This window comes from Nothobranchius furzeri, chromosome 16 (assembly GCF_043380555.1).
Source record: "Nothobranchius furzeri strain GRZ-AD chromosome 16, NfurGRZ-RIMD1, whole genome shotgun sequence".
NCBI classification, from domain to species: Eukaryota; Metazoa; Chordata; class Actinopteri; order Cyprinodontiformes; family Nothobranchiidae; genus Nothobranchius; species Nothobranchius furzeri.
This window is the reverse complement of record NC_091756.1, coordinates 61,746,793-61,774,189: the sequence shown is the minus strand read 5'-3', so window position 1 is coordinate 61,774,189 and position 27,397 is coordinate 61,746,793. Positions and strand designations below refer to the sequence as shown.

The 27,397-nt window shown below is 41.9% G+C and overlaps 1 protein-coding gene across 3 annotated transcripts in view; it reads left to right on the top strand.

The window, feature by feature from the left end:
- tmem131 (transmembrane protein 131) overlaps window positions 1-27,397 on the top strand; it is a 67,765-nt gene that overhangs the window by 24,117 nt on the left and 16,251 nt on the right. For all 3 annotated transcript variants that reach the window (XM_054749673.2, XM_054749672.2, XM_054749671.2), the window contains exons 16-27: window positions 807-917; window positions 1,681-1,815; window positions 4,404-4,508; window positions 4,591-4,677; window positions 5,681-5,833; window positions 5,913-5,988; window positions 6,097-6,211; window positions 6,340-6,478; window positions 6,555-6,664; window positions 6,739-6,811; window positions 6,898-7,049; window positions 8,378-8,520. In XM_054749673.2, the coding sequence (XP_054605648.2) occupies window positions 807-917; window positions 1,681-1,815; window positions 4,404-4,508; window positions 4,591-4,677; window positions 5,681-5,833; window positions 5,913-5,988; window positions 6,097-6,211; window positions 6,340-6,478; window positions 6,555-6,664; window positions 6,739-6,811; window positions 6,898-7,049; window positions 8,378-8,520 (1,399 nt within the window). The remainder of the gene's footprint in view (window positions 1-806; window positions 918-1,680; window positions 1,816-4,403; window positions 4,509-4,590; window positions 4,678-5,680; window positions 5,834-5,912; window positions 5,989-6,096; window positions 6,212-6,339; window positions 6,479-6,554; window positions 6,665-6,738; window positions 6,812-6,897; window positions 7,050-8,377; window positions 8,521-27,397) is intronic.

Sequence of the window (27,397 nt, the reverse complement as noted above, 5' to 3'; positions counted from 1 at the left end):
CTCAGTGTTTCTTGGTTTCTTATTGGATCGCAATAACAATAGTTTCTCCTCATAGCAGATTATTGATGTGCATTTAAAGATGGCTTATGATCAAGTTATGGGCCCTTCCCATCTGTACCGGGTCGGCCGGGTAGCGTAGGTTGTTTACATATCTGGGTGGCCTGGTATTTTTCCGGGCCAACCAAGGCTCATTCTCAGCCCTCTTCTCGAGGGGGTCTGCTTCAGGCCGACCAGGGCCAACACACCCACTGCTGACAGCAAATTCACACCTTCCATTAGAGCAAGCCTCTGATTGGTGGGTAGAATCAGCCCACGTGGGCTTAAGACAAGCATGTGTGGAATCAACCGGGCCAGGCTGGGGCCGACTGGGGCTACCCGGCCCGGGCCGACCCGGTACAGATGGGAATGACCCAATAGTCCACCTTAAACAACCCAACTAGCAAATGGTTGCAGTTTTTTCTTCACACAGACACGTCATCGTTCTTTGGATGTTTGCACTTTCCAGTCTTACTCTAGAGATTATATTAAGACTTTTAAGAATTTGCCTTTTTTCATTTAGAGGGTGTTCTACGACGTTTGTACGTCCACTTATGAGTCCATGGACGAAAGTGAACCTTAAGAGTCCACAGCTTATATAAACGTGTTTATCTTTTCTTGTAAAACTACACTTTAGTCCTGGAAACACTTCCTGTTTGTTTAGGTTTACTTCTGTTTGTGTCAGTGACTTCACCCACCGTGTCACTTTTCTAAAACCTGCTGAAGCACGTGTGTTAATAATTCCTGTTTTCTCTCTCTGCTGTGAACAGCCACTTGTCCTGCCCCCGAGTCTGAAAAACAACATCCTAGACTTTGGTGTCCGCAGCGCTACAGACACCAGCAGCATCATATTCGTGGTTGTCAACAGTAACCCTATCGAGGTTAGGTGCTGCACCATCTCACCATGTAATGCTTACCACTGTTTGGAGGCAGTTTGAGAGGACGTCCCTTATCACACACTGAAAATCTTTGTTGGTTCTCTGCTGTTGTGATATTTACACGATCCTTTGACAGGCTATCCGCGGGTCCTTAAAAGTCTTAAATTTTCTTTTCCAAATTTAAGGCCTTGAAAACCCTTAAAAATGACAAATAATCCTTAAATACAGTTTCCAAAGGCCTTAAATTACCAAAGACCCAATAAACTAGATTAGTTTATTTCTATGACATTTTTGTGGACTTCTAGTTAGTGTTCAGCATTTTTTGTGTACGATGTTGGCGTAAGCGGAACCGTACACATTCAGTTGGTTGTGAAAGGGGGCTATTTTTAGATGAGCACATTAGCTGTTAAGCTAGTGGGAGCTTGCGCCATGGAGAAGTGCAAGTTTAATGGTAAATGGATGGCCAATCCCACGTTCGCGACGTGGTTAGGACCGATTCCAGGCAATAGCTGGAAATTATAGCTTAAATTAAATAATAATTAAAAAAAGCTTAAATTTGGTCAAATTGGCCTTAAAAAGGTCTTAAAAAGTCTTAAATTTGGCTCCCTTAAACCTGCAGATACCCTGTTTGAGCTATCGGAGCTTTTTAGTATTTTGAGTACAGCTAAATAGTCATGCTGACTTCCTCAGCTTCACAAACTTATCTGTCTCACATTATTCAGTGAAAACAAGTTGTCTAAGAGAGTGACGGACTTTTGTTCTCCAGCTGGAGATAAAGTCCTGGCTGGTCACAGGGGACAGTCTTTCCATGGAGCTGCTCAAGATGGAGAGGGGAAACACAACGGTGGCCCTGAGTCGCCTGCAAGAGCTGCACAACACTTCAGCCTCACATCACAAAACTGTAAGATCTCCACAGAGTCACATGATCACATCTGCAGTTTAGTGGAAGTCGTGTGTTCGGACTAGAGTGGGATGCAGGCAGAATGCATGACTTCTACAGGAAATTCAAACTTTGAAACTTTTCATATTCGGCTGTTGTGAAAGCTGTGTTGCATCATTTTAGACAACCTTGTTTTGTTTTTATTAAAAAGAACACAAAGTTACCGTTTTAGTTTATCTAGGGTAAGGTGGATGATAATGATCCACTCCTAGGGAGGTTTAGCTAGTTAAAGAAGCTTTAAGAAAATCTTTTTGGGATTTAAAGGAAAGTGGAACATATACAAACAAAGCCGTCACTGGGCTGTTGGTGTCCCGCTGAGACTTTTGAGACATGGTTTATATCTGGCTGGGTCACATTCAACATGGTTACACATAACATTTAGTGAAAATGTTCATGTTACTAAATTTAGTTTCAACGTTTCTAAATTTGTTCACACTATCTACCTTTTATTTTATTAGCAGCCTGCTTTCCAGTCTGACCCAAAGTTGCCCCACATGTCCAGCACTTTCTGATTCACACAATCCAAATAGAGAAAGGTTTGGAGCAGGTCCCGGATGGGAAAACTGTTTTTAAAAAACGTTAGTCATGCTAAATTTTTAATTCATTTCAAAATGCAGGCAACAAGGGGGGAATTATGATGTCAGAGCAGGTTGAATCAAAGTTTTAAGGAAAGCAAAATGCACTCGGAATAAATAAATCCAGTACCAAAACACAGGTTCAGGCACAGAAACATCCTCGTTCTTTAATGTTGGGCACACACGCAACACTTTTGATGGTGTTGAAACGGCGCTCTGTTATCTGATGCTGGTGGTGAAATGTTAACATGCTTTTAGACGATGAAGCTGCAGTGTTTGCTCTCCCTCGGTGGGTTCCTGCTGTAGAAGCTGCTTAGGTCTCTCAGTAGGACTCTGCCTGCTGATGCACTTCTACCTGCAGTACGCATACATCAGCAGTGTTCTGTCTAATTAGGGGAAAAGTTGGTTTTATGTTGTGAACATCAGTCAGTGGGTGCTGTATGAAGACGTGTGTCGGCTGGAGGAGAGGAAGCTGTAATTGATTACTGACATTTTTAGGATCTGCCTGTTTCTGAGCACCAATGTTTACAAGAAAAGCCCCGGAGATGCATTTCAGAACTTTACACGAGCAGCATGTGGTTGTAGTGATGGCTTCCATAATGTCCTAGCCTGTTTTTCAAATAGATGTAATTGTTTAACATAAAGGGACATTTTTAAGGCTCTGAGCAGGTTTGGTGAAATGAGCAACTTAAACAGAGGCTTTAGTCAGGTATCACCTTAAAGCTGATTTTGACCATCGCTTCATGAAGTCTGCTATGAAAGGCTGCTGTTATCAGTGACTCACTGTAAACCAGGAGGTAAAAAGTTGGTACATTAGTTCTGAGACGACGCTGAGCGTGACCGTGAGCTGAGCCTCAATACGGGCCAAACAGACGTCTAGTTGGTTTCCTCTGCTCTGAGTCTGTTTGCTTTGGTAACTTTTTCCTTTGGTTTAGCTTCTTGTCACACAGAGAAAATACAAACAAACAAAATACATCACTGCAAGCCCTGTGAGAACTTTGACTCTGCTGATTGATCAGGTGTGTTTGTGGGAGGGGCTATCTGAAGTAAATAGAGGAAGAAGGTGCAGAATTATGAACCTGAGCTAGCTAATAACGCAGCCGAACCACCTCTACCCGAGTAGTTTATGAACTCGACATGTTTTGTGTGTCAGAGCTGACTTGGCTGGCCGTTTTGTTTTGTTGTCAGCTAGTTAGGAGCTACTTTGATGCTACTGATGTTTGTGTGTCCAGCATCCCAGAATGCAAAGCACACCTGGCAGCGGGAAGGCATTCGGCTCAGACCTGTAGCACACACCTGGTAGTTTTGTCGTAACGAGTTCAAACAGGCCACTCTGGACTTTGTCTGGAACTCGACTGACCCCACTTGCTCCAAAAGTTCTCTTTGTGGCTCTTTAGCTCCACATCTTGGTGTGATTACCATGTTCCTACCTGCACAAACAAACCACTCCCAGTGGGAAATTAAGCAGGATTTTTCATTCAAACTAAACCAAACACTCCATGTGTGAAACGCCCTCAGAGTGGTTGGTGAGGGTTCTCAGTCATCCAGAGCAAAGGTAACTGGTGACACATCACAGTAATTACCCAACTCCTTCTTTAATGCAGCTTTCTGATGTTTAGTGGTCGCTACAGTCAGTCTGGAAAAATCCAAATTAGGTTGGACCAGGTTGATGAGCTAATGACTCGTCACCGTGGGACAAAGACCAAAAACGGCTCCAGTATCAACACTGTCCCTTCAGTTTCATGCAAAGGTGTTTTCTATCAGTCTTTACACTGGCGTTGGTGCCTGGGGCTCTTTCAGCTGTAATATCATATTTCTGCAGAAAGGGACATCATCACCACTTGAAAACCTTGAAAACTCACCTAAAAAGTGCTTGAATGTTTCCTAATCGCTTTCTTTTCCCGTCTGTTTGCTACGCCAGGTGTGTGGGTTGTTGAGAGATTTGTTTAATTTAAATTTTTTTATCTCTTTTAGGTGATTTTAGCATCAGGCTACTACGCAGCATTCAGGGTGACATTGATAGCCAAGTCCCTGGAGGGTGTGTATGATGGAGCGGTACACATAACCACAGATTATGAGGTGGGGTTAGCCGTTGTTTTAGGCAACAGATCATAACTTTAGATGAGATGTTGTGCTCACTTGATTTGTTTTTTGCTTTTAGATATTAACCATTTCGGTGAAGGCTCTCATTGCTGTGGGAACCTTAAAAAGCTCACCCCAGCACATTGTTATGCCACCTTCATTTCCAGTAAGTAATGCTCAGGAGTAGAGGCCGACCGATTTGGTGTTTTTTTAAAGGCCGATACCGATTTTTAAAAATTTTTGTTGCCAATGACCAATAACTAAAGCATATGTATATAATATATATATATATATATATATATATATATATATATATATATATATATATATATATATATATTCAATTCAAGTTTATTTATAAAGCGCCAAATCACGACAAGAGTCGTCTCAAGGCACTTCACATAATAAACATTCCAATTCAGGTCAGTTCATTAAGCCAATCAGAAATAATGTTTCCTATATAAGGAACCCAGCAGGTTGCATCGAGTCACTGACTAGTGTCAGTGACTATACAGCAATCCTCATACTAAGCAAGCATGCAGCGACAGTGGAGAGGAAAACTCCCTTTTAACAGGAAGAAACCTCCAGAGAATCCTGGCTCAGTATAAGCAGCCATCCTCCACGACTCACTGGGGATGGAGAAGACAGAACACACACACACACACACACACACACACACACACACACACACACACACACACACACACACACACACACACACACACACACACACACACACACACACACACATATACATATGTATGTGTATATATATATATATATATATATATATATATATATATATATATATGTATGTGTGTGTGTGTGTGTGTGTGTATATATATACACGTTTTAGCAGTACATTGATTGTAAAAGACAACTGAACACTCACTGTGTGCAATATAAATTAAGTCAATAAATCTCTTAATATTTATTGAAATTCAAATATAAAACAAACAAATGGTGTGTTGGGGTCCTTCGGGTCCTTTCTTCAGTCTAGTAGTGGCAGCAGTTGTCCACACAGATGCCTGATTTTTAAAAATATCATCGGCCGATAAAGGAAACAGTTGAATGTATCGGTCGGCCTCTACTCAGGATGGCGATTTATAGTTTTAACACCAAAAGTGTGATTTGCGTTTACTTGTTTGAAAACGTTGTGATGTCCCCAGGGAAAGATTGTTCACCAAAGTTTCAACATACAGAGCTCCTTCACACAGAAAGTCAGGCTACAGCAGATTCGCTCTCTGACGGAGGACCTCCGCTTTTATTACAAGCGCCTTCGCAACAACAAGGATGAGCTGGAACCCAGACGCAAATCTAAGGTGGGAATTTCTCTTCCCAGTTTCAAATCACGATTTTCCCTGGAAACATAAACTTATTTTCATTTTCCCATGTTTTCAGGTGGCAAATGTTTATTTTGATGCCAGTTTGCAGTGTGGTGATCACTGCTATGTGGGCCTCCCATTTGTGCTTAAATGTAAGTGCTTGTGTTTGTGTGTGTGTGTGCGCGCGTGTGTGTGCGCACGTGTGTGTGTGTTTTAATGTGACGCAGAATTCTGGTTAAAAAGAAATTTCTTTCTGTCAGCTGAGTCCAAACCCCACAGGTTGGCTTTACAGGAGGACATCTGGGATGCTGATGTTGACCTCCACCAGAAACTCCTCAAACGATGGAAGGAGCTCAAAGAGCTCTCAGGACACAAGTAAAACTATTTAAAACTGAACAGAGTAGACTAGAATAAGATTTTATCTGATTCAGATTCAGTAATGGTTCAGAGATTTGGTAAAACCATTGATTTGAAGTTTCACCAGATTTTCTTTTTCTTCTAAGAATTGAAGCCGTGTTTGAAGTCAACACAGACCTTCAGAAAAACGTTCAGGCTAAAATAACAGCACAGTTAACCTGGCCTTCACTTGTCAACTCTTCACAGCAAATCACGTTTCCCCTCACCAACACAAACAGCTCCTCTGTGAGTACAAAACACCCGTCTATGGTTGAAAGTGTGTTTCAGGATTCTGAGATGAAACGTGTCTGTTTCTCTGCAGGATGAGGAAGTGATTCTGCAGAACCCTGCAGACGTGCCCGTCTACGTTCAGGTTCTCCCGTTGGCGCTGCTACCCAACCCCTCTGTGTTTTCAGGAAAGCTAGCTGACAGGTGACGCTCCCACAAAACTCACCATGGTCTATTCCTTCACACAGCCCTGATTTTTAACCTTTTCACTTTTTCAGGTTGCCTTTTGAAAATTTGTCGAACATAAACCTAGATGTGAGCACGTTAGAGTTCCAGGTTCACAGAAATCAGGTGAGTGGCGCTTCAGTGATCATCGTATTCCTCTTTTCTTTGGTTGTGGAAGCTGTCGTCTTTAACAGACTCGGTTTGTGCTCCAGACATCCCCAGTAAAGAGCAGCTCAGGGTTTGTTGAAGGCTCAACTAGACCCTTTGTTTATAATCTCCTGCTTTTGCCTGGAGAAGTCAAGTCGTTCAGCGTGAGGTTCACCCCCATCAGCAACCACAGCGTCTCCTCCCTCCTCATCGTCAGGTAATGCCTGCTCCTGAGGGGGTATTTCAGCCACTTTTTCATGTCTTTCTGTCTGTGTGAATGTTATAAGTTATTATCGTACTCATTGTTGGTGACCACCTGAATGCTCTCTGTTTAGAACAATGGTTCATGTCCTTCTGGGCCGATGAGCTAGTCCGCATGCAGCACAGATCAAGTTTCAGACACATTCATATGACTCCGTTTTATAAATCTTTACACTAATTTCTGCTGAAATTAACATGAGACATTGGTGACAAGTTTGAGAAATCCAGGCTGCTCCCAAAAGTTGTCTAAGGCCCTGTCCACACGTAGCCGGGGATCTGCCAAAACGTAGATATTTTTCTACGTGTTGGCCTGTCATCCACACGAAAACGGATCTTTTTAAAAACTCCGGCCAAAGTGAAGATCTGCGTTTTCTCCGTTTTGGGTGTCTGCGTGTGGACAGACAAAACCGGAGTTTTAAGGTCCGCAACGTCACTTTCCGCGACAAAAACAATGCTGACATCACGTGTGCGACCTGTGTTTACACTAGCCGACAGCATGGATGCCCTCAGAGCTGCGCTCGCTTTATCAATGGTCCAAGCGCTTTCTGCTTGTTTGTTTTTGCAAGAGGAATTACTGCTCCTTGCGGAAGACCACAGACGAAGGACGAGGTTAAGAACGGGGGAAGTACTGCCACCTACAGGTCTGGCATGTCCTTAACAACGTATTTATCCGGGTACGTGTGGACAGAGTTTCTTTAAAACGAGGTGGTGTGATGCAAGTTTTTGGAGGGGCGGATATTCGTTTTTAAAAAACCCGGCTACGTGTGGACTAGGCCTAAATATAAATTAAAGTCAGTAGTGTCAAAAAGAATAATCCTGTAAAGAGCAACGTATAAAATACATCCTGAAGCTTGGGAAGTTGTGGGAAGTAGGCCGGATATGGACTGTGAACTGGCACTCAGGTTTTTGTACTGTATTTTAAAATGGATTTCTTATTGTATTTTCATAGGATTTATTACGGTATTTTACAGGGATTTCTTAGTGTATTTTAATGGTCTTATCTCTGTCCTATTGTGTTGCATTTTATTGGTGTAAAGCACTTTGTTTGTCCATTTTGGCCATGTGAAAGCGCTCTATAAAGTTGATTTGATCTGAAACTAATCAATAAGAGAAGTCCTCATCCTTCGCTGCCTTCAGGAAGCTGTCTACAGCGAGTTAAACAGACCTTATATATAAGGTTGACACAGAAACACACTTCAAAATGGCTGAAATATATAATTAATATCATCAAGAGAGGAGCATTTCCTGTAATGTCAGTATGTGGCAATCTTGTGCTTTATTCAGGAATAACCTGACGGTGATCGACACGATCGTACTTCACGGACGAGGCACAACTGAGAGCCTGAAGTTAGCAGGGAAGCTTCCAGGACAGGGCAGCTCTCTGAGGTTTAAGATGACTGAGGCCCTGCTGAAGGACTGCACAGAGAGTGAGTCTGAGATCTTTTTGTTGTAAACTCTCTCATCTTTAATAACACACCCACACTAACACACACTCATTATGGTAGAATCAGAGCTTGTTCTTAAAGCGGTGGATTTAAAGTCCGTTGTGTTGTGTGCCTGCAGCAGACACATTTCTGAAGAGTCGAGAGAATTTGTGACAACTGAGAATCATTTTTACCACCCAACACTTTAAATCTCAAATATTTTGTAGATTGTTGGGCTTTAATGCCGCTGCTCTTCTGTATCTGTAAGTCTCTGTCCATAAGCACAGCATGTCCTCCTTGTCACATAAGTGAAGGTTTATATAAAACTGTGATTGTCCAACACATTTTTGAAAAACAGACGGGCTTAGTAACTGATGCAAGTTGTTGCTAATATCAATACCTAAAAGGTGCAGATGGTTTTATGCCTAACAGTTGGTGTGTTAGTGAAGTATCTCCTGAACTACTAGACAGATTTTAATGTAAATCTTAGGTTTGAACTGAATGTACATTTACACCTGATAGGTGATGGCTGCAGTCAGTTTTACAGTTATTGAGTTAAAGCTGCAATAGCAAATCTGCAAAACAAACAGTCACAGAATCTCACACCTCCCATCGACTGTCATCCCTGGGCCATGCCCCCTGATGTGGGAACGCACATCGCTGGAGGAAACGAGCTAATGCTAAACACCAGTCGCAATTTTTTAGGTCCTAACGTCTCTTGTTGTCCATGACTTCAAATGTTTTTCTTTTTGTGACTCTGGTAGTTTGTCCTAAAGTAGAAGTGGTAGCAGCTGGCTGTTTCTCCTTCTCTGATATGGAGCGGAGAACCTGTCACACCAGTGGTGTTCTGTTGCTAAATACGCGAGTGTGTATTGAGTGGAGGAACCAGGGAGAGCAGAAGTGAGGTGGTTCGTTGAGACTGACAGCCAGATGGTTTGAAGTAAATACTTCAAACTTACAGTTTTATTGGTGGAGGTTTTTAGACAAATGCAAAAGAATCACTTTATTAATCGTTTCCATTTTTAATCTCAATATATTTACAGTTGTATTATGTTGGAACGTTGTGAAGAGGCATGAAAAAAATTAAGGTAGCCTGTTTTTCCATAGTATGTTTAAATGCTTGAATTTAACCAAAGTGGCCTGTATTTGATATGGCGCCTTCTAGAGTCCTGGAACCCCCCAAAGTGCTTTACAACACAGTCATTAACCCATGCACCTCCAGGTGGGGATGCGCTACGATGTAGCCACAGTTGCCCTGGAGTGCACTGACGGAGGCGAGGCTGCCAAGCACCGGCACCAGCACCGGCAGGCAAGGGGGGTTAAGTGTCTTGCCCAAGCACACAATGACGGCGACAAACTGAGCGGGGGTTCGAACCCACAACCTTCCGATTATGGGGCGAGCACTTTAAGTCTCTTTCCGGAGTATTTCTTTTATCCAATGGCACCATCTAGTGGCTGACGAGCATATCACACAAATAATTTCTCCTCCCGTTTTTTAAGATGGCGACTTCATGTTTCTTGTTTATTTAAGTCCTTCTGTAGCTGACAGTCAGAGCAAAAACACGTTGTTTTACGAGTATTATTCTCATGTCATGTTGTGTTTTCATATATTTATATTTTAAAGACTTATCTGTGAAGAGTTCATCAACTCTGCATCAGCCGAGGTATTCCTTAAATTTGAAGCAAGTAAGCGGTAGTCTAACTCCATTGGTTAGTTCTGGTCGGCGCTCAGTTTCCTATTGCACAGAGCTCTGCGGGGCAGGGGGCGTGCTTAGCAAAAAAAAAAAGACGTATTGCTTACATTATAGCTCAGTACATGATGAGATCATCACTTACAGATTTCTTAAACATCATGCATACTTTCTGAAAGGGGAAAACTCTGGAAAGATACTTTAACTACTGTGCCACTGTCACCCCGTGTGTGTGTGTGGCAATACTGATTGTACAGTTAAGTACATTAACAAGACTTAAAAGTTCTTTAAACATGCTTACATTTTCTTTTGTCAGAAGTGCAGGGGAGCTTTCCCTTCACATTGTTTTCAAGCACTGATCAAATTAGCTTCAACTCCGTCCTTTCTCAACTTAAAAATGATCTATTTGAAAGTCTTTCTTTGCGGGGGGCTAGCGAGCTGCAATGGAGTGAGACGCATTCTCGGGAACTCCCGCAGAACTTCCATCACAAGTATATATTAAAAGATATTTAAGCTCAAAAACATAACAACTAAGTACAGTAACTGCTGGACTAACACTACACGGCAAGGCGGGGGGAAAAAAACGCGAGTGGCAGCGAATCTTCGAAAATACAACTGCGAAGCTGGGTCGGCCACTAGGCCTCAAACCGCTTCGGCTAAAAGTCCAGAAAAACCCGGCTCGACCCAACCAGTACCTGAAGTAAGGACAGGCATGGACACCGCAATGATTAAAGTCGACATCTTCGCCTCGTTAAGAAAAGAAATATCATCTGTAATAAGAGAGGAGCTGAAGACCGCCCCGTGTTGGTCTTTCCTTCTATGAGACCATACAGGTACGGAGTAAATGGAGGTAAAACCTATTGTTGGTAGAGAGAGTGGAGTCAATAACCAGAAGATGATCTGCTTTTTGCCGCTGCAGTGGGAGAACACGACAGCTTCCCCAGCTAAACCCGCGTTTAGCTCTCATCTGCTGCATCAAGTGTTCTGCCTCCCTCTGACCATACAGCTGTATTTATTAAGAAATGATGGAACGTAACATACGCAGTTTGCCATTTGCACCTGCAGCAGCATACGTCATTAGTCTTGATAAGCAGGAACTAATTGCTTTGTTAGTCAGGAACTTATACATCACAAGGTCATGTAATTCTAAGATAAGCAGGAAGCATCCTGAAACATCCTTTGCTAACAAAGACAGTTTTCTTGTACTGAGGAACTGAGAGAAGGAAGGAATACTTTCACTCCCTTTCTGTGCAGGGGAAAATATGCAGCTGTTCAGCTTGTGCAGAAAAACACTGAGAGGCATTTGATTCTTCCATAATGTAGAAAATAACATATAATAATGTATAAAAGAGCTTATAATAATGTATAAAAGAGCTTATATGAGAGATACATATATTTTCTCCTGGCAAAGGACTTTTAATCGCTGAAAAAAGAAATTTTTGAAGTGAAAACCGAGATAGCGAACAACACGGCAGCTATCCGCTCAGAGGTGGAACAGGTGCAAGCAAACATAAAGACTGTCGAGGAAGGGCTGTCGGCATGGTCGGACGAAGTCGTGTTGGTGCAAACTACAGTAACGGATCTCAAAAAGCAAGTTGACATTCTAAAAGCAAAATGCGAGGACATGGAAGGCAGGATGAGAAGGGGAAACATTCGGATCACTGAAGTGGCGGAAGAGTCCGGATCAAGTTCCCCCACCGTGGTGTCCAAACTCCTTAAAGAGGTTCTTCACCTGGACAAAGACATGCTGATCCAGCGCTCGCACCGCAGCCTGATGCAGAAAAGACCCGTAAGCAAGCCCTGCGTAATTATTGCAAAGCTGCACCTCGAGGGGCCAGAGACCGTGGCGGCCAGCTCAACTACAAGGGGAATGCCATCGCTATATTCCCGGATTACACCGCGAGTGCGGCCAGCGTCAGCGGCGTTCACGCCCGCCAGGAAAATGCTTCCGGGAAAACCTGGAATCCGCTACGGTCTGCTGTATCTGGCCAGACTCCACATCACCAACACGTGCGAGGAACGGGAGTTTGCGGATGCTGTGAAGGTGATGGACTACATAAAGAAAAACATCCTTCAAGAGGGGGAGTTGGAGCATTAAAGACCAATATCCTTTACTGGTAGTGTGGAGAAAAGAGGGGGGAGGTGGGAGGGGCGAGGTAGAGAGTTTGACATCTTCAAAACTGTGATCTGCATGATAACTGAAGGAAAAAATATGACTAACGCCAGAAAGTTGAATTGAAGATATTTCAGCTACATTTAGGTAATGAATAGGGGGAGATGCAAAAAATTATCCTAAAGTATATAATTGCTGACTGTTTGGCAAGATTACGCTTATACATTATATACCATCTTTTAGTTCTTTTTAAAACACAGGAAGGTTTTATTTACCTGCAACACTTCGTTTGCGGCTGCAAACTTCGTCAGGCTGACGCTGATGGTGGCGTCACTTCCTTCTCCGTTTATCCGCGGGCAGCAGAGGACGTTGTCGCCACCATCAGCGTCAGCCTGACGAAGTTTGCAGCCGCAAACGAAGCGTTGCAGGTAAATAAAACCTTCCTGTGTTTTAAAAAGAACTAAAAGATGGATTTAGAATTTCAACACAGCTATACATTATATAGTTACATCTGAAAATATACATTTTTTAGTTTAATATGTCATTATTATAAATGAGGTTCTGAGGTAACCCGTTGTGCATAACCACTGACTGAACTGTGCTTGGCTTTTGCCCAAACCAAAGAAAAACCGATTCCTTATGGACTGTTAGCAAAGCTGCCTGGCATTGTGCCCCACAGGACCAACCAAATGCACCTGTTGGCCATGTTCCTGACTATTGTTGTTCTATTTTCCGGAACTGCGCTGCTCTGGGTGGCTGCATGTTGGAGTAGCTCTGTTGACTATATGTAAGTTTTGCCTTTTCTTGGGCATTTTTTCTTCAAGTTTCTCAAGAAAAACTGTATTTTTGGACACTTAACTTTTCTGTTTCTGGTGCTGTGAAGCTTGGAGGATTTTTACTGCTATTTTTTCACTTTTTGAGCATTTGTTATGATGCGTAACCATGGCAACAAGCTGTTTACAATCGGGAGCAGCTGATTGACATTGGAAAGGCTGAAATAATACCTCAACTGAAGCCAAAAATCCCAAATGAGCTAAAACACAAGAAGCGTGGGTGCAGAGCGGGAGCAAAACGGAGACAGAGAAAGAGGAAATTCAAACCATCTCTTCCATCGATCATAATGGGCAATGTGAGATCACTGGCCAACCAGATGGATGAACTCCAAGCCCTTTCAAGGACTCAGCCAGAGTTTTATCAGTTTCAGAACCGCTGGAGGAGATCATGCAAAGAAGGATTCTCCAGAGAATCAAGAACATGATGGACAACCCTGAGCATTCTCTTCACAAGACTGTCCGACAACGGAAGAGTGTCTTCAGTCAGAGGCTTCTTCAGTTTGGCTGCAACACTGACCGCTACTGGAGATCCTTCCTGCCAACAGCCATTGTAACAACTCTTTGATGACTTGATTATTATTATTATTATTCTGAGCTACTACAGCAATCAGTTTCCCTCTGGGATTAATAAAGTATTTTTGAATTGAATTGAACTGAATTGAATGTTGGGTTCGAGTTAGGGCTGCACGATATTAGGAAAACCTGCGATATTCCATAACAATGATTAATATTGCGATGACGATATTACTTGCGATAAATAAAAAACTTATTCTTATTTGAACATCTTAGGTGTGTTCTTGCTGTGTTATATTTCTAACTCCATGCTGTCGTTCTTTCTTAAAACACAGAACAGTTTTTGTTGCCTGTTTTCCCGCTAAAACTTAACTCAGGAACAAAAATAATTAAAAACAAATAAATTTAAAAAATCATAAAAATGAGAAAAGCAAAAGATGTGAGGAACAGGGAAAAGAAAATGAACAAGAAAAGGCGATCATTGGATCCCGGGAAAAGCAGAATCAGCAGAAAGAGCAGAACAAAGCTAACTCAGGTGTTTGCTAACCATCAAAATTAAGTGCTGTTCACCTCGGGGCGGGCATCTGACCTATGAGAACACACCTGATTGGCCCAATGGGTGAAGAGCTCTGTTTGATTTGTTAAAAAAACATCATGCTTCCATTTGATTGACAGAATGCATTATGTGTAGCAAACATTTGAGCTGACCATTCATTGCAATATTTATCTGTTCTTTGCGATATGCATATTGTGCATGCCGATATTGCGATAACGATATATTTACGATATATTGTGCAGCCCTCGTTCGAGTTAAGAGGATTCCTCGGTTCCTCAAGGATCCTCAAAGAGCGAGAGAGAACTTCTTCATCCACAGACTCATTCAGAAGGAATTGATTCAAAACAAATTAGATACAGCTGTCTACATAAGATTTGGTGGTATCTTCAGTGCACCTGTCGAGTTTTCATACGCATACCCAATTTATTTAGTTCCATTTTATACAAGTGTAATATTTTGTTTTCCATCTTTTCCCTGTGGTTTCCTTGCTGTTTGTCTCTCTATTACATCAAACCCTGTCTTCAATTATGAGTTGTCTTAAGGTAATAAGTTAAATTGTTACGGGTATCCACAGTCCAATCAAGAGAAAAAAAATTATTAATCAACTGAAGAGAAATAATTGCCAGATTGCATTCTTGCAAGAAACTCACGTCTCCGACAAGGAACACGAAAAATTAAAGAAGTCCTGGGCAGACAAAATGTTAAACTCGTCACACCCCTCTGGCAGGAAAAGAGGTGTATCTATTTTGGTGCACAGGCAGGTCAATTTCGTGTCAACCAAAGTTCACGAAGATCCGACAGGGAGATCTGTAATGGAGTGGAAGTCTGCCTCTTGAACATATATTCTTCGAATGAGACGAGCCTAGCTTTATTCGAACAAAATTAAACATAATCTTACAGGACAGTTGAGGTGTTTTACTGCTAGGCCGGGATTTCAATTGTGTCATGTCCCAACACTTGGACAGACAACCGAAGACCAGCACTTGTGCATCTAAGATGAGCAATACGCTTAGACATTTATCAACTGAGTCTGGTTTAATGGACATCTGGAGAAACAAGCACCCCAAAGGCAGAGACTTTACCTTTTTCTCACATAGACACTCTGCATACTCCAGAATAGACCTCTTTTTTAACTTTTAAGATAGAATTACACAGAGTAACTGACATAAAAATCCTTCCAATGAAATTTTCAGATCACATTCAATTGAATTCAAAAATACTTTATTAATCCCAGAGGGAAATTGATTAAGATCACGCTCCTCTTGTACTGTTATGGAATATTGGCAGCAAGCCATCAAGTAAACAGTGGAGATGTGAATGCATCGCTCCTTAATGACAGAGAATTCATAACCTTTATAAAAGCAGAACTAAAAGATTTCTTGACATTATTACTTCACCTGAAATTTCCCCCCTTATTTTTTGGGACTGTGCAAAAGCATACATTAGGGGCCGAATCATTTCTTTCAGAATTGCCAGAAAATGGAAAAAAGAAGAAAAGCAGCAAGAGTTAGAGGACAGAGACATAATAAGATACCTTTCGTCAAACATTTTGACAGGTCTATTGTTCTTTGACCTTTTTGACCTTTCAGTCCTATTGTTCATTTTGACCCTTGACCTTGCCCCCCTTTCCTATCATTAATCAAATGGACAGGTGTATTGTTCAATCTTTGCCCCCCCTTCCGTATCATTAATCAAATGGACATGTGTATTGTTGATCGTCCAGATGGCCTAGACCCCCCACGCCGCATCATCAATGGCGTATTGTTGAGCGTCCAGATGTCCATGATCCCCCACGTCATAGGCTAATGTGTGTAATGGCGCGTGAAGTTTCTTATTGTGTTACTCAGCGGTTCCCACAGCCCCCTCCCTTCTGAGTGTAATCCTATAGTGGATAACTCTTTAAAAGCTCAGATCTGTCCGAATGGTGAAAAGCCGAGCTCTAAGAAAAAATGATGAACCACGAGGAGATGCGTGAAGCACCAAGCCGCGAGGAAGAGGTGTCTACATCCGACGCTTCAACTTCAACTCAAAAAGTGAAAGAAGAGAGCGTGGATACGCCGCTGTCAAAAACCATGCTTTGTGAAAAATCCATCGCTATACATCAGATGCCGGCTGGAATTGGAGCTCCCCGCAAATCTACATTCTACATCTGCAGAGTGCAGGTTCCTCCTTTCGGGGGTAAAGAGATCTTGGAGCAAATATGGCAGTTGGAACCTTACGGCTATTCCGGTAGTTTTGGGTACCGGTTCAGCTACGACACTAAGGAACTGTGTTTAATCCAAGATGTAGCTGAGGGCGAACCTCTTAAATCCTATTTATCAAATTCACCAGCGGTTCTCTCCTACAACGATTGGGCTGTGCTCAGGCTGGCTGTTCCACGCAAGGTGCACAGAGATGATGATGAGAGACCTCGTCCGCCAGTCAATCGCAGCGGGCCGCAAGCTCTTCCAACGTTGGATGAAATCCAGAACGCTGTGACAGCATTCAGCGCTTCATGGGAGGGGGAAGAGGATGCGGATAGAGAGTGGATGTTCAAGGCCTCGGTCCGTGTGAGAGGATTTGAGCTCTTTTTTGTGCTGGAAAATGTGCATTCTGTATGCGGAATTTACCGCCTTCTACAGGTTGTACCTTTCGAAGCCTGGTGTGAAAAAATAAATGAAGTGGAGGATCGTATTACTTCACTTTTTCGTACCAGCCGCTGTTGGAACGACATTCTGACAGTGCGAAAAAAGCTGGAGTTCTAAGACCTGCCTTAGGAGGAGGAGGAGGATGTCGCATCATACCACGCCCCCCCACCCAGCACTAGTTATAAAGAGCTTACAGTTAGAAGCCATTTCATCCAGACGATCTAAGGCATCAGCATGACGGGGTTCTACAATCAGACGACCCTTAAAGACCTTTGGAGCCCACCACCGAGCTGGGTACTAACGGATTCATCACCACCGAGATACAACACCAGTCCGAGGTCCAGATCGCTACCATCACCACCACCGCCGAGATACAACGGCAGTCCAAGGCCCGCATCGGCGCCACCGTGTTTTCCAGAGGATAACCTAATTATTACGTCACTCAGGCCGGTCATGGTTTACCAGGTTTTAGCAGTGTTCCTTATATGTACGGACGTGGCTTTGGATCGATATTTTCAAGACTGTTTCGATTCATATCACCTTTTGTTAAAAAAGGATTTGCTCTGGCTAAACCGCATCTCAAAAAGGCCGCTACAGGAATCGTGTCAGATGTGTTGACGAGAGCCGTCGGTAAAATCAATGACCCTAATGCCCAAGAGGGGTCAGGCCTCATGGTTCTGTCGAGGCGTGTTCGCAAAAGACCCCCCGGCAGGCGTTTAAAGACATCTACATCACGAAGCGACCGGCGCATCAAAGCTCCAGTTACAAAACGCAAGCAAAAGAGGAAGAAGTCTCGTCAGACGGGCTCTGATATTTTTTAATCATGTCACTGCTCCACAGCAAATCGTCAGAATGTACGCTGAGTGAACTGGATCTCTTCACCGTACCCATGACGCAGTTGTCTATCGAAGATAAGATCTACAGCGAAATTTTACCCATAGCGGCCCTGACGGACGGCGGGCCTGTAGAATTTTTTGTCCCCGGAGATGGAGAAAAATATTTGGATTTAAACGACACTCTTCTATTTTTGCGGGTGAAAATTACAAACGATGACGGCAGCCCGCTAGATGATGGTGCTGCCACCGGTCTGATTAATTACCCGATAAACACGATTTTCTCACAATGTGACGTGGTTCTCGGCGATCGTCTGATTTCACAGTCCAGCGCCACGCACCCCTACAGAGCGATCATCGAAACCCTGCTGAACTTTTCTGAAGCGAGTTTGAATTCTCAATTCAGCGCGGGATTGTTCTTCAAAGACACCGCAGGCGCGCACGATTCCACCGTTGTAATTAACGGACGCAATTTAGGCCTTAATCAACGAGCGACTTTTACAGAAAACTCCAGAGAAGTGGATCTGATAGGACCCCTGCATTCTGATATATTTTTCTGTGAAAGACTTCTTTTAAATTCTGTCGATCTCAGAATTAAACTGACACGCGCGTGTGATGCTTTTTGCCTGATGGGGGCGCGTGATTCCACCTACAAGCTGAAACTGCTGGGTGCATCGCTTTTTGTGAAGAAAGTTAATATTTCACCCGCCGTACGTTTGGGTCACGAGTCTGCTTTACTAAAAGCAAACGCCATGTACCCGCTCTCACGCGTGACCGTCAAAACTTATTCCATTCCACAAAATTCGAGGATATGTAATCTGGAGAACCTCTTTCTCGGCGCCATTCCTAAATATATCGTCTTAGGATTAGTGGATCACGAGGCTTACACAGGACGAAGAGATCTTTCGCCTTTTAATTTTCGCCACATGAATGTGGAATATCTGGCGTTGTCCAGAGACGGAAAACAGATTCCATCGAAAGCCTTCCAACCTACTTTTTACCAGGGAACATCGGTCAGAGAATTTTATAATCTGTTTACCGCCACTTCAAGACAATTGAAAGATTTGCCTCTATCGATTAATAGGTTGGAATATCAACAGGGGTATACACTCTTTGCCTTTAATCTGAACACAGCGGATGACTCGGAGGCGCTTTCAACCGTTTCCACCGGCAACCTGAGGATGGAGATGCGCTTTGGAGAACCTCTGAGAGCCACGGCTACACTCATTGTGTATGCGTGTTACGACTCCATTCTGGAGATAAACTCAAAGAGAGAGATATTGGTGGATTATTATTAATGGATAATCACGAATTGGACGGCATATTATCGAACCTGCTGGGAGATTATTTTGGTGGCGTGTACGCGTCTGATCAGCTGTCTACCGTCCCAAAAAACATTCGACTACCGGCCTACTTTGTGGTAAACACTCATCCTGTCCATTTACCCGGTGAACACTGGTTGGCGCTAGCTGTGGAACAAAATGGCCTCGGGACATTTTTTGACTCTTACGGTCTATCGCCTGAATTTAAATATTACCCTGAAAACATCCTGAATTTTCTAACAGAACGTTGTTCACGAATACAATATCAGGATCGTCAGCTACAGAGTTTTGCATCCGACCGTTGTGGCCAGCATTGTGTTTTTTTCCTGTGTCATAAGGCTTGTGGACTTTCTCTGAAACAAATTCTGTCTAAATATCATAAAAATGTAGATAAAAATGATGCTATGGTTTATCATTTTGTTAAAAAAATTTCAAATTGTATCAAACGTCATGATGTATACTTCACACAGGTGAATTGTACTCTTGAAATGTTTAAAGAATGTCACGGACTGTGAAATTTGTTTTGAATAAAGTTTTATTGAACAAACAAGAGAGTTAAGGTGTAAAGCTGATCCATTTCTTCATAGTGGGGACATCGCTCCAGCTTGGTGATAAAATGATATTTCTCCTCGGTTTTTTCTTTTTTTTCTTCAAAACACCGTCTTCAGAATCCGGAAGCACAACCCCTCCGTTCCTGAGTTGCGTAATCTGACGTTTCGCTAGCGGATTGGACACGATAGATAAGGGCACATTTTTTTCTACTAGAGTTTTTAGGAAAGGAGTCCAACCCGTCGGTTCTGATTGTGGATGTTTTTTTAACGCGTTGCTGATGCTTTTAATCAAGTCAAGGATGTGTGATCCTTTCTGCACATCGCCTTTATATTTAAATTCCCCCGTCGGAGTCCAGTTTAATCGTGTCATTTTCAGCAGGTACTCGGCGTTTTTTCTTCCGCGTACAGGAAGATTCTGTAGCGTTTCATTAATGAGTGTGTCAGCCACTGTTTCTACAGCTGACGTAGGCTCAGCCGTCACAGTGGGCGGTTCAGTGGGAGGTGCACTTTCGTGTAATCCGCTTCTCAACAACTTTAAATAACGCTGTAGCAGCGCATTGTATTTTTTAATTTTCTCATACGGCGTTAATCCCGTCTCCTGCATAATTAATTTCATTTCAGAGTCAAGATTCTCTTCAGCCACGTCCCGTATCGTAGGTTTAACAAGCTGACGTAATTGTTGGGGGGTCACCATAAACATTTTTTGAGAAGCCATCGTTTATTTCCTTATTAAGCCACCTATCAGTTCACCTATCAAAGGCGCAGCGGCTGCTAAGAGTATGGGTAGAAATCCGCCTTTCTGGCTGACTAAAAGCTTCTTTTTTTTTAAAAGGCTAGTTTTGTTATGAGTCAACTGCCTGAGCACCGTTCTGCTTTTAGACAACTTTTGAAATTGACGCAGCGACAGACGTATATTTCCTTTGATCACGTTTAAAGCTATCTCGCACAAAGCCTTCAGAACGTCCTCGGAGCACCCTTTTAAAAACTCCTGAAGTTGGCGAGGCTTCATACGTGACAAAGCACGTAGAATCTTGGCGTTGCGTTTTATCCGGGCTGACATGGCTCTGTTTTAGACAAATACACCGCAGTGAGCTGATCCGGAAGTAAACCCGTACGGAGACGGAAAGATTCTGGCGTTTCCGCTTTTAAATCCACAATTAAATAACCGTACGGTTCTGACGTAGCGTCTTGAAAACTCTCCATGAAATATCTTTTTTGGGTAGGATATATTTGGTTTGCTAAAACATTGATTTGCAATTTGTCTCGAGGGTTTTTAAACAAAATCAAATAATTGGTGTTTAAGCTGATGGAACGACTATGTTTTCCTTGATGAAAAACATTTTGAGTGATTAAAATGACGCTCATATTTCTGTGATGTCTCAGCTGGGTAAATAATTTTAGCACTCCAGGATGGCTGGACGTTTGAGACATCATGTCATCCAAGATCACCAAGTGGTTTTGACCCAATGGAAATAAATCATCATCCTCGAATGAAAGCGGGAGACCTTGAATGAATCTAATACTTTTATTACAAATATCATCATACATAGGTTGATAAGATGTAAAAAACCACACGATGTTTTTTGGCATTTCAGTTAAACATTGCATACAATTTTCCAAAATACTTTTTACAAAAAAGGTTTTTCCACAGCCTGACGGACCAGCAATCTGTGCACTGAATGGAGATTTTAGTCTAGCGTCAAAATCAGTTTCCATTTTTAATACCCAAATGGTTCTGTACTGCCGTCAGCAAATAACCTCCGCTTATCAAAAATCACACGAAACCTTTTCACAAATGAAACATTCGAGAGAGTGAGGCCTTTTTTATCCCTCTTGACGATCTCCTGCCGAGTTTGCAAAAATCTCCCCCTTTCTCCAGCGATGTAGCCCTCCACCAGCAGCTCCAAGCTGTCAAAATTGATGTGATCAGATGAAATGAATGACTGTGTGATACCCTTAGCCTTTATCACCACCTGCTGGCGGTCCCGGGTTTTGTAAGCATACGTTTTTGGACCGGCTGAAACAAATTCCGTGATGGAATCGCCGTGCAGTTCATCGGTTAAATCCCCCAGCAGCGGTCCTGTTGGTAAAACACACTCATTCTCTTTGACAGAATAAATTATAGAATCTGTATCGTAATAAATGACGCGATTTCCCAGTTTGTTCAACGCATTTAATAATTTCAATCTGGCATAAGTTGTGGTGAAAGCGGCTATAAATATGTTGTTGCTTCTGCCAGGAGTCGTTAGGCATTTTTCTGTCAAACTGTGCTGCACCAGAACGGCTCCTGAAGTGACAAAGCTGAAGAATTTAACTTTGTATTTCCCTGAAAACAGAATGTCAAAAAATTCATCAGGTTTTTGAACAAATGTGGTTTGTACAAGATCATCTCTTTGGCCAAACTTTCCCCAGAGTGAATTGAGACATAATTTTGAAATGGCACGCTTAGCAGGATTGTGCTGAATCTTAGACTCCTCTAATTGTATTCCCTGATGAAGCTCGTAGTCCTGAATGTATTTTCTTTTCGACTCATCGTCAATCAATCCTTCAGGAAAACCAGACGCTTGCTGTTTTTGTTTGAGAAACGTGTTAATGTAACCTGAAAACACGTCTTTACTGCTTTTCTCAAAATCCCAGACTTCAATCATTTTCACCAGACGGTAACCTGACTCCAAAGCGTAATTGAACTCTACACTCACCCAAACGCCCGTCAAAGCACGTTGAGACGCGCTGTGTGAACAAGAATCAGATTGATTATTCATTTCAGCGCATGTACGACATAATGTAAAAACAAGTTTACCTTTGGATGTTTTAAAAGGCAGAACAGGGAAAAACAGTTTTCTGGGTGGCAAAACGACAGCTTTAATCAAGCCAAAATAGTGACTTGGATCTCTGAAATTTTTAACATGAAATTTGGGATGGCCTATGGGATAAGTCTGTGTGGCGTTTACATAAGGGTACAGACTCGTAAACTCGTAAAATCCACATAGTGGATTTTTTCACCGCTCTGAGCCGAATGCCTCAGCCGAACCGGACAAGTTCTGCCTCCTTACAGGGCTTCACGAGGTGAGAGAGGAGCTGGCGGTGGGTCAAATCTTGAGACAAACTGTTTCACGTCCGGATCAGTTTTTACCATCTCCTGCCAATCATGTTCCCAAATGACATTCATTTTTAATCGATGCACAGTTTCCAACGACTGGAGCTTTTCGACGGTTTTGTCATAAATTTCACCAAAAGTGATTTTTCTCAGAGGACATATGGATGACTGTAAGAAACATTTTGGACAGCCGTGGAAAAAACAACCCATATACTCAAACCCTTGTTCGACGCCTGAAATCACAGCATATCCGTCGAGATAAAAATCTCCCACTTTATACTCCCCCAAAGGCGTTAAAGCGTGTTGAATGTCTACATTTTGACTGCGTGAAACCCATTCCAGCCACACGATGCTTGAACTTGAAAATGGTTTTTGTTGCGGTCGATAGCCGAGCGGACAAGGAATGGCCAATGTGTCTGGTTTTAGGAATTTTGATCTAAACACGCGCATGCAAGCTGAAGCGATCGTGACAGATTTCAGCGGGTCGATACCTGTTTCATTAAAAAACTCCTCTCTGAAAATACCGCATGCTTTACGCAGAATTTCCACATCGTTTCTACAATAAAACACGGCCTCCTTCCTGAAATCAAACAGCTGCTGTTTAGACTCATCGGTGTACCATTCTAAAAATATTTTTTTATGCTCCGGAGACATTTGTTCAAACCCATAATGGCTGACATCTGGATAAGGCCCTTTATAATTCAGATGTTCAAGCAATGAAAATCTGTGAGGAAAATAACCTTCAGTTTTATCTGTAAAGCCCAAAGCAGCTGGAAGGTTGGCTAATTTCATCATGAGAAAACTTAAGGAATCTATGAATCTCAACCCGAAATCTGGATCATGAAAACTCAGGATTTTACAGCCTTGCATGAGTATATTTTTGGGAACAATTTTTAATTGACACATAGCTCTCAAAATTATATAAGCATCAAATCCACGCGCATTGTGTGCAACAAATGTATAATTGCTGAATTTAGGACGACGCATCTGCATAATAAAATCTTTAATGCAATCTAAACCAAATTTCTCCCAAACGTCGCCTGAATCGGATTTTGCACAGATTAAAAAAGGTGTATGCACACCGTTCTGATCCGTAAACGTTTCAGTGTCGTAATAAATAACCTTTTCCGTTAAACCGTCATCTTTTTTTTCAAGCTGAATAAAACAGCGATGATCATCCGTGACCACCGACTGTTTGCAAACGATGCATTTGGTCGCTGAGCAAACGTGCTGTGAACCATTTCCACCCATGGCGATGTAATAAGTTTGTTTACAAATGGTGCATTTTTTAAACATTTCGCAAGGAGAAACTAACCTGTTTGCTTGAGGCCTTAAAACAGGTGTTTTGTGAGTTTGAAAACATATTACATTTTGGCATATTCGATTACAATCAGAACATGTGATGAGAGACGTTTCTGTTCGTTTGCATAAATCGGTATTACATACGCGACAGAACCATTTACAATGATGTCCGTTCATGTTATTATAAGGAGAAAAGCACCATGAACAAAAATATTTGGCTCCTAAGAAACCTTTAATATTTTTTATGCCGTAATAATGTTGATTCAGTAGCAAAATGAACAACGGATTTGACCGATCGCTAAAATCTGTTTCAAATTTAGAAATGATTCTGTCGGATCTGTAAAAAATGATTATTTTTCTTTGAACAATATTTTCAAATCGAATCACGTCGCTAAATGAAACGGTTGATTGCTCCTGAAGCCCTGCCTGTTGATGAATATTTTTAGCCACATTCAATAATTCTGTATCTCTCGCTGAGGGATTTAACAGTCCGGCTATGCTTAGCGCAAAACACAACGGCTGATTGGCCTCTGGAGGGCAAATGACATGGTTTCGTTTTTTATTGACTAATTCGTGATCCAGAATGGTTTCGATTTTTCGTTTCCCACCGCCGGAAGGATTATTTATCACTTGCAGTCTGAAATTAAATTCGTTGTCGGCCTCTAATGCTTCATTTGATTGAACTAACAGATCCAGTAAATACTGAAGCTGATTTAACATATTTGATCCGTCATAATTAAAATTAACGTGGTGCGTCGTGTGCAAAGTATTAATTTCAAACTGGACTCTATCGTTGGGACGCGCGATCTGGCTTCCACTTTCAGCAAACCTGTTTAATATTTCCATCAGATTAATATAAAACTCGGCTGGGTCGTTGATTGCTTGAAAAGACACTCTCTCTCTAATTTCACGCTGGTTAAAAGCTGCGTTTACGCTCCCTCCGATCTGTCGGTGTTCTATTTGTCTCAAAATTTCATCTACAGCTTGTGGAGATGGGTCATCTGAATTTGCTAGTATTTGATCGATCTCGTTTACGCGCTGCTGGTGTTCTATTTGTCTCAAAATTTCGTTTATTGCTTCTGATGAAGGCTCATCTGAATTTGCTAGTATTTGATTTACCTCGTTTGAAACGGCTTGGGATGCTAAAATTTCACTATCTGAAGCTAATTCATCTACTTCACTCAGTCCGCTTACATCAAACCAGTCAGTTAACACCAAATTATCGGCCTCCTCCACTGAGGGATTTTGGCTGGCTAAAATTCTATCTAACATTTCATCATCAACTACGTTTAATTCATCATCAACTACGTTTAATTCATCATCTACTTCAAACAAATCTGAAAGGTCATCAAACCAATTTTCACTCATGATACAAAAGACATTAAAAACCTACTAAAAATGAAGAAAAAAAATCTGCGTCGTCCTTACAAAGTGAGCACTTGTTGGACCACATCCACCAGGCCAGAATTCACTTGCAGGAGCAGGTAGCCAAGCTTCATCCTGTTTAATCTCTGCAATGGCGTAAATATGCTGATCAGCTGCTCCTGATTGTACCCAGGACTGAGCGTAAATTTAGAGGAGATCGTTCTTTTGCTGTTGCAGCCCCAAAACTGTGGAACGAACTTCCTTTAGAGATAAGACAGGCCAGTTCCTTATCTGCTTTTAAGGCACTCCTGAAAACACACCTCTTTACCCTGGCTTTTAATACCTTGTGAGATGTTGGTTTCTATTTTTTATTTTATTTTAGCTGTTTTAGGTGATTCAAATGCGGTTTTATCAAGTTTTATCAAGTTTTTATTTTTAATATAGGGCTAGTTTAATTTTATGTATCATGTGTTTTATTTATCTTTGCTGTTTTCTTTCTAGTCAATTGTTTTAATGTACTTTCTGTACAGCACTTTGTTCCTGTGCTGGGTCTTGTAAAGTGCTTTATAAATAAACTGGATTGGATTGGATTGGATTGGTGCGTAGGCCGTCGGCCGTTGCTCTGGAGAATAAAAACGATAAATATGAACGACACATCTCTGACTTATTAATCGCTATTTTGTAATCACTTACCAGCTTCGAGGATCGTCTGTGGCGTGATGGTCCTGTAACGAACAGCTTTCGCATTCGCGTGTGATCTGACGGTCTGGCTGGGCTGATACGAATGTAAGACGGTTCGGCTGGTGGATGGAGGCGTGGTTGGGTAAAAGTTATCACTTCCGGGGTAAGGTTGAACCCCCTCCTTTTCTGTAAAATGAGATATTTCTCAGCTGAAGAAAAGAACGTTACGTATATATTTATAAAATCCACTCACTCAGATTGTCGACCGCACGATTAATTTTAGACAAATCATCCAGGGGAAAAGGTACTGGTGTTTTACAAGTTAATTCCTCAATAGGAATTTCTTCCCACTCACCGTCCGATATGACAATAGCGTCTGAAAATAAAGATGTTAAACCAGAAAGAGAAAAAAAGATTTGCGTCTTAAGTTAAAAACTTACCCGTCATCTTAGCTTGTTACACCTCAAATCACGACTCCGAAAATGCGTTTTACATTTTATACAGCTGTTTAAAAAAATCTTGAATAGAAAACGGTTGCGATTGGTCGAAAAAAAATATTTTTATAAACAATACATAGTCATTTGCTTTGTTGTATAGGTAGACAAATGTCTGAATGGGTGTTTAGAGTTGTGTGTGTGTGTGTGTGTGTGTGTGTGTGTGTGTGTGTGTGTGTGTGTGTGTGTGTGTGTGTGTGTGTGTGTGTGTGTGTGTGTGTGACAGTGAAAACAAAAAGTCACAAAATGTGACACTAAAGGCAGGAGGCGATGGTTAAGCTTTCACTGCTGATGATGACGAACCAAAGATGCTGTTCACCTAAATAGCTCTTTGAAACAATAGCAAGTCATTTGCTTTTGTGAATTGTTTCCATGCCGACTTGGTTAAAATGAGCTCTAAGATAGATGAACCAGATCTTTGTTCACCAACTTTCCCGCCACTCTTTCAATTCACCCCACCTGCAAAAAAGTAATTTGCTTTTGCGTGTTGTTTCCGTGACGACTTGGTTCAGCCAGTTCTTTGTTTTAAAACTTTCCCGCCACCTGCAAAAAAAAGGAAGTCAATTGCTTTGTCAGAAGTCGCTGGTCGTGCAAAATTGTTTAGAATGAGCTTTAAGAAAGCTCAACAGATCTTTGTTGACCAACTTCCAGGCACTCTTTCAAACAAATCCACCTGCAGAACAATACAGAGTCATTTGCTTTGTGAGTTGTCGATTAAAAGCGTCACGCTGAGGTAAGGATCAACTTTAATTCTTATAGGCTTGAGTATGCAGGGTGCTTTACAATAGAACCATAAATGGTTTAGGATGGTAAACCATTGCTTTTGTGAAGTGAGAGAAATGTATGAATGGTTTAGTCAAAGACAAATGTTTGAATGTAATCCTTTTACTTCTTAGAGAAGT